We start from the raw sequence: 7500 nt of genomic DNA on the forward strand, positions 1-7500 counted from the left end.
AAAACAGTATTAATGTGTTTTAATGTGGATTTTTCCTTTAATAATCAATAATAAACCTGATTTTTTTTTCATGATGGGTTTGTATCATTTCATTATATCCTGTCATCCTCTTTCTCTCTCTCTCTCTGTCTCTCTCTCTCTTTACATAATTTCATCATTGTACCTCTCTCCTTGCTCTGTCCATCATCTCACCTACGTCTCTCTTTTCCCCTCCCCTCTTTTCCTCTCTTCTTTCATTTTGTCTCAGGTTTCCTTCCCACATCCTTCAGTCTCTCTTTTCCACTCGCACCGTCACCTTTTCATCTTTCTTCTCCTCTCTCCTCTCTCCTTCGCTTTCTATCCATCCTTCTTCATCTCTCGCTATTTTTCTCTCCGTTCATCCCTCTGTGTTTCTCCCTCCATTAGGAGGAAATGGAAAAAGTGACATCAGCTATTTGGTAAACGGAGAGAGATGGAGGGGGAGAGAGAGAGAGAGAGAGAGAGAGAGAGAGAGGATGGATGGAGGGGGAGAGAGAGAAACATGCCAGAGAGAGAAAGAGGAACAAGGAGGGAAGAGGGGGAAGATGGAAAGGAAGAAAAAAAGAAGAGGGACAAATAGAGAATGAGTGTGAGAGAGCGAGAGAAGAAGAAAAACGACAAAGAGAGAAAAAAAGGAGAGGTAAACAGAGAGGGAGAGAGCAAGAGGGATGAAGAAAAAGATAGAGAAAGAGCGGCAGAGATGAAAGGGAGAGAATTAAAGAGAACAGGATGGAAAGAGAGAGAGAGGGAGAGAGAGAGAGATCCATTATAAAGAGAGAGAGAGAGAAAGGCTTCACCTCATTAACCCCATAATGCAGAGTAAATATACAGACTAAATGGAACATGGACGACGAGTGTGTGTGTGTGTGTGTGTGTGTGTGTGTGTGCTTGTTTACTCTCATGCATCTGTGTGTGTGTGTGTGTGTGTGTGTGTGTGTGTTAGTGTGACTAAATGATGTGCTCATGTGTATGTAGATGCCCTTATGTTTGCTTGCATGTGCATTAGTGTGTGTGTGTGTGTATACATCTGTGTGTGTGTGTGTGTTTCCACTAAACAGAATGCCAGAGTGTATATCTATATTTGTCTGTTTGTGTGTGTGTGTGTGTGTGTGTGTGTGTGTGTGTGTGTGTGTGTTTTCGTGTACATCCACTAAGTAGAATACCAGAGTGTGTATCTGTGTTTATTTGTGTATGATATATATAATACCAGAATGACAATTTGTATTTGTGTGTGTGTCTGTGTGTAGAGTGTGTGTGTGTGTTTATTTTTATGTATACCAGAACCATGATTTGTAGGCTATTTGTGTATTGTGTGTGTGTACATGTGTGCATGAGTGTGTGTACATGAGTGTGTGTGTCAAATAAATAGAATACATAGGTGCAAAGTACCATTTGTCTTTGTAGTGTGTGTGTGTGTGTGTGTGTAGACACAAAATAGAAGCAGTAAAATGGACATGATTTGCCTTTGCATAAAGTGTGTGTGTGTGTGTGTGTGTGTGTGTGTGTGTGTACATTTTTAGTCACATATACACTGTATATGTGTGTGTATTTGTAAATGTGACATATAAAATACCAGAAAGAACATTTGTGTTTTGCATACTGTGTATTTGTCTGTGTGTGTGTGTGTGTTGTGTGTGTGTGTGTGTGCATGCGTGTGTGTGTGTGTGTGTGTGTGTGTGACATCACCAGACACCAGTCGTTATAATACTGTATATTTGCAGTCAGCTCAAACCCAGAAACAGTGACAGACCGAGAGATCAAGAGAAAACAAAACCAAAAAAAAACGCTGTTATGTCGTTTCTATCTACACGGAATATCCCTTTAATACCCCCCCCACCCCTCCCCCCACCCCCCCTCCCTCCCTCCCTCCACCCAACTCCACCCCTCCCATACACATTTTCAAATAGTAATCAACAAATAAACAAACAAATAAACACGCAAAGGAATAAACAAAACTGCAACACAACAGTCTGCACTCTTAGAAGGTCAGAAGATCTGGGGAATTAAACGGCTTTCCGGTGTTTGACGCCGCTGAGGAGCGCTTGGTTTCTGAACTTGTTGTGCACTGAGGGGAGGAGAGGCTGGAAAACAAGAGAGACTGATGATTGATTGATTGATTGATTGACTGGTGGTTTTTGGCGGGGGGGATGGGCGGAGACCTTTACCTTCAACTCCGACGACCCGGGTTCAATTCCCAACTCCTACCAGGAACTTTTCTACCGAGAAGGAACTTTTTTTACCTTAACCAACTTGTTTTATTTGGCTAAACTTAACCGCTAGCTAGTTCTTCCAGTTTGTGTTTTCGTCACATAATGGTTTCATGGTGGAGGAACGTAATCTCCACATTATGTGTCAGAGTTTGTGCTCATTGAGACTCTTTTGTTATTGAATTACTGAATTCCCTGACTTTCTCTGTCTGGAATACAACTCTCTAAATTCAACGATATTCCAGAAATGAGCAGCGGAAACCCTAAAACACTGAGCAGAGCTGAGGAACTCCATTTACTCACACACTACCAGTCAACAGAATGAATGTTTTATGTTTTTTATTATCTTAAAGCCATTTTGATCTAAAGGCTTCTGCTTAAATGCTTGAAATGTGTTTCTTAGACAAATATAAACAGTGAAGTTGATCCTATGTATGAATTTCTTTCCAAAGCCTTTTGCCTTTCCATCAAGGCAAAGGGCGACTACTTTAAAGAATCTAAAATATAAGATAGTCTTGATTTGTTTAACACTTTTTTTGGTCGCTGCATAATTCCATTTGTGTCATTTCATAGTTTTGATGTCTTTACTGTTATTCTAAAATGTGGAAAATAGTACAAATAAAGACAAATGTGGTGTGTCCACACGTTTGACTGGTAGTGTAGATATTTCAATATATATAATTGTTGCACTGATGCTTCACTTTTGTCCATCCACAAGAACTGTTTAGAAAAAAGTTGAACTTTTCTTGATTTTCCAGCCGTCAGAGTCGAGTAACTAGTTGCCAGAAGTTAGTTTTGTGTCACAATATTCTATTTGTCTCTACTGTATAACAGTCAAGAAAGAACTGTGTGCAGGAATGAAGCAGGACTTCTACAATAGATGCTACAAACCAGGAAGGAAGAACATTTTCACATGATGGAAGCGCTCCGACTTATTATGGAAAGTCATGGAAAAGCCCTGGAATTTCACAAACTTTTCTATATTTTAAAGAAATTCAATGATGAATTTCAGGCTTCTTATTTTCCTCAAAGTGATTGTGTAACGTTTTGGATTCAACCTCCCCAAGCGGACGCACCGCTAAGACAAACCAAGCGCCCCTCGTCTTTAATTTCCACAAACACCGGAAACGCACTCGACTACTACTGCCTGGTCAAGGGGAACGGGGGTCAGAGGGTGAAAAGGTCCAAAGTCGGGGGGGAAGAGAATTCACGTACCTTCAGGATATAATATTGTGTCTAAAAATCACTCCGTTTGTAATAAAAAAAGGGTTTTTTGTTTTTTTTGAACTTTTGCATCGTTTGAGAAACCGACTTCACAGGTTAAGAGGTGATAGAAAATACTTCATACATCGAAAAGCTGCATCCAACATTTTCAGAGTAATGCCTCCTTACAGAGAGAGAGAGAGAGAGAGAGAGGAAGGAAGGGGAAGATAGAAGAGGAAGAGAGGAGAAGAAAGAGGAAAAAGGGGAAAGTGAAAGGAGGAGAAAGTACAAGAGAGAGAGGAACAGTTCGATAGGGAAAGAAGAGAAACAAAGAAACCAGAAAAAGAGAGAAAGAGGGGGAGGAATAAATTGAGAGAGAGAGAGGAAGAGAGAGTTGGAGGAGAGGAGTGTACGAAGGATAAAATAAGCCAAATGACAACATAAGAAAACTTTTCCCATGCATTCTTTTCAGTCCCTGTACGGAAAAAAAAAAAAAAAAAAATGAATGAAACACGAGAGACAGAAATAGTCTCTCCAGTTGTTTTTTCTTTTTTTTTTTCATTCCCGATTTTTGTACACTTCATTTTTTTTTTCAAATTTTTTGTATTTTTTTTTTTGTACTCAACCCCTCTTCCCCAGTCCTGAGCTCCTCTGATTAGCTGATTACCGTCCAATCAGAGTTTGGGTAACAGCCAGCCAATGAGGTTGTCTGAAATTCTGGTTACCGTCGAATCCCAGAGGGGAGTTTTTACACTTTTTTATTTTAATTATTATTATTTAAACCAGGGAAACCCAAATATGAAAGTTTAGTCTTTCGCGAATCCGTACTCTTCGTCTTGTCAGCACCCATCAGGAACCGGTCTAGAACGTGTTTCGGGTACCCACCCATGGAGCAAAAACCAGGATCCAGGAGTGTGATTGGACTGTTCTGAAGTCTGAATTGTCCAATCAGATCGATCCCCTGATTGACAGCTGTCCAATCAAGTCGTTTCCTGGCGAGGCTGCGATGAGAAACGTCCAAAATCCGAGAGTTCGTAGACGTTCGGGTCTCTTCTTGGTGGGTCATTTTCCTTTGCCGTCGCTCGGGAACGTCTTTTTTACTTTCGGTTTCTTTTTCGGAACGAGGGATGAGAGAAGTCACGGTGAAAGAGAGGAATGAATGGAGTGAAGTTTTGTCTAAAAAGAAGAAAGAGAAAAGAGAGAGAGAGAGAGAGAGACGACCCCCGTGAGTCCGAACCAGGGGCTGTCCTCGTCAAACGTCACGCGGGTTCGCTTGGAGCAACGACGGTGTCCCGCCTGCGGAGGTCATCGCCATGGTGATCCAGGGTTGCCGTGGAGGCCGTGGTCGCTGCGGTAACGGGCTGGTGTGGAGTTCTGTGCAGGGGGGTTGGGTTTCAGGGGGGAGGGAGGGGAGGGGGCGGGGCTCCTGGGGGCGGAGTCCCTCTCTCTAGAACATCATGGGGGTCTTCAGAAACGGCCGGGAATCTGGGTAAAAAGCAAAACACAGAAACAAATCGATCAATACAAATCGATCAATTACTTTTACTATTAATCAGAACCACTTCCTCTCTATTTACTGATTTTCTCTTTATTCTAATTTCCTTCCTTTTCTACCTTTCCTCCATCTTTGACTTGTAATCCAATTACTGTACAGAGATACAAAAGTACAGATACAAAAACAAATTTAAATGTCAAAAAATTATGTCTAGACTAAATATAATGATGAATTGATGATTAGATCCTGGGGAATATATAAGGAATTGTGTCTAATTATTATTCAACTGATTTTTTCTTTCGTTCCCCCTCTTGTTGTTTCATTTTATTTGGCTTTTCTTGTGGTATCCTGGTATGGGACGTCTTGTTCCTTTCTATCTCTGTAACTGTTACGTATGAGATATAATCATAAAAAAAAAAAGAAAGATAACTAAACAAGGCAACAGTAAACATGTCGTCCCCTATGAGTGATGTAATCCCCCTCTGGGCCAATCAGCAGCAAATATGTAACCCTTCTCAAACTGGAGGAGGAACGCTGCTTTGGCTTCAGCGTCAGAGAGAAGATGTTTGGAAGATCAGAGCTTGAAGAGCAATGAAGAGAAACAAATCCAACAACCCTAACCCTCTTAGGAAAAAAGTTAAAAAACCTTTATTTGAACAACTAATGCATGACACTACAGATTCGGCACGGTGTTATCAGGAGCACAGGTGCTATTAATTACCTGATTAAAGACAAAGAGCTCATAGATCTACATCATTCATTGAAACCTCCCATCCAGTTCATCTCATATACAATAATGATGTTGGTCTTCAGTACGATGTGACAAAATTGAGGTCCAGTCTTGTCACTTTCATACGAATTAATCACTTTTTTCTGTTTTGTTTTTGGAGTATATGGGAGTGTATATTCATTCAGATCTGGATGTACATTAGCCTTCAATTTTACAGTCCAAAAAAGTCTGTCTGCCTCCACCTGAACTTTAAAGAACCGTGTTGTTTTGCAGGAAAAAAGACCTTTCTGCTCATTCAACATACTCTGGGTAAATATATCATTTTTGACTAAAAATGAAAGTAACAAAACAATAAAAAATAGGCATATAAAATGTATTTTATTTGCCCCCTCATCCACACACACACACATTCACAGATAGAAATTCATGAATCTGATTAAATTGCTGATGAATTTCATCCCTTGCTCAGACAAACATGAAAATATCAGAGTCTATGTTTATATTTTTGTCAGTCACAAAGCGGGACCAGTCCTCGCTAATTAACACTCTGCAGATTCACCCTCTCATTTGCCGAATTAAACACTTTATGACACTTCTCCACCTGCAGGATGTGACGAATCAAAACGTTCATCTTTTCTTCTCCTCTCTCTCGTCTCTTTCGGTTTCTTCGGTATGAAGCATCACACAGACCGGGCCGGGTCGCTGAACACGAGCGAGCTGTGTGACGTTTACTGACCTCTCACACTGCAGGATTTCTGGGAATTTAAAGTTCAAATTTGTCTCGCTGCCATTTGGGGACGCCGACATGCGAAGTTTCCCTTACTGCGGCTTTAAATCCTGCTAAAGATGTGACGTTTGGGTCTGAATCTGTCCAAATCTGATGAACTCCCACTCGTACCAGAAGAACGCTGCGCTTTTAATATGATTAACTATTAAAGAGGGACATTTTGTTTTTTCACTGCCTGCTGTCTCGCTCTCCGTCTGAAACGACAGAAATCTCATATCTCCAATTTTGCCACGGTCGGCTCTCTCTCTCTCTCTCTCTCTCTCTCTCTCTCTCTCTCATTTCACCTCCGTCTTTCTCCTTCCGCTCCCTGTGGTGCTGTTGCTGCACCCACCCACACTGGGGTGCACGTGCACACACACACACACACACACACACACGCGCACACACACACGCCTAACAAAACCAGACAGAAACACACACATGCACACCTTCCTCTCCCCGCGGTGTCATTGTTTTCTGCGGACGTTGCAAAGTGTTTACATTTCTGCATAACAGCAACCATAAACCCTCCCTCCCTCTCTTTCTTCTTCTCTCCCTCTCTCCCGCACTCTTCCTCTACCTCTCCCCTCTTTTCTACTCATCCCTTTGCCCTCCATTTTGTCCTCTATTTATCTTTAATTTTTCTCCGCGAGTCGTGACACGAACTCCGCGAAACAGGTTGGGGAGGAAAAAAAAAAAAAATCGTCTTTAATTTTCTCTTTCGCCCCGCTCTCATCCCTCGCTCTCCCCGTTTTATCTCTCTCTCTCTCAGTCATATTCCCTGCCCTCCCTCCCTTTTCATCCCTCTCTTCTACACTCATCCCCTTGCCCTTCCCTATTTTTATCACTCTACTATCCGCTCAAACCCCCTCCTCCTCCTCCTCCTCCTCCTCCTTTCATCCCTCTATCCTACCTTCCCTCCTCTCCTCCTCCTCACCTCCCCTCTGCTCCGCTCTGTCCTCTATCTGTTACTCTCATATTATTTTTATCCCGACCCATCCTTCTCTCTGGACTGTCCTGTCCTCTCTCTCGTCCTTCCTCTTCCTCCTCAGGGCGGCCCGCTGGTTTTAGAGGGAGCGTC

General features: G+C 42.0%; 1 protein-coding gene across 1 annotated transcript in view; it reads right to left on the reverse strand.

Moving 5' to 3' along the window:
- Positions 1-4809: 4809 nt before the first annotated feature.
- The window catches only part of dachb (dachshund b), a 103380-nt gene continuing 100689 nt past the window's right edge, over positions 4810-7500 (reverse strand). Inside the window, exon 13 of the mRNA XM_078291828.1 lies at positions 4810-4913. Coding sequence (XP_078147954.1) covers positions 4876-4913 — 38 coding nt within the window. The 3' untranslated portion in view covers positions 4810-4875. The remainder of the gene's footprint in view (positions 4914-7500) is intronic.

Source organism: Centroberyx gerrardi, chromosome 23 (genome assembly GCF_048128805.1).
Source record: "Centroberyx gerrardi isolate f3 chromosome 23, fCenGer3.hap1.cur.20231027, whole genome shotgun sequence".
Taxonomy (NCBI): Eukaryota; Metazoa; Chordata; class Actinopteri; order Beryciformes; family Berycidae; genus Centroberyx; species Centroberyx gerrardi.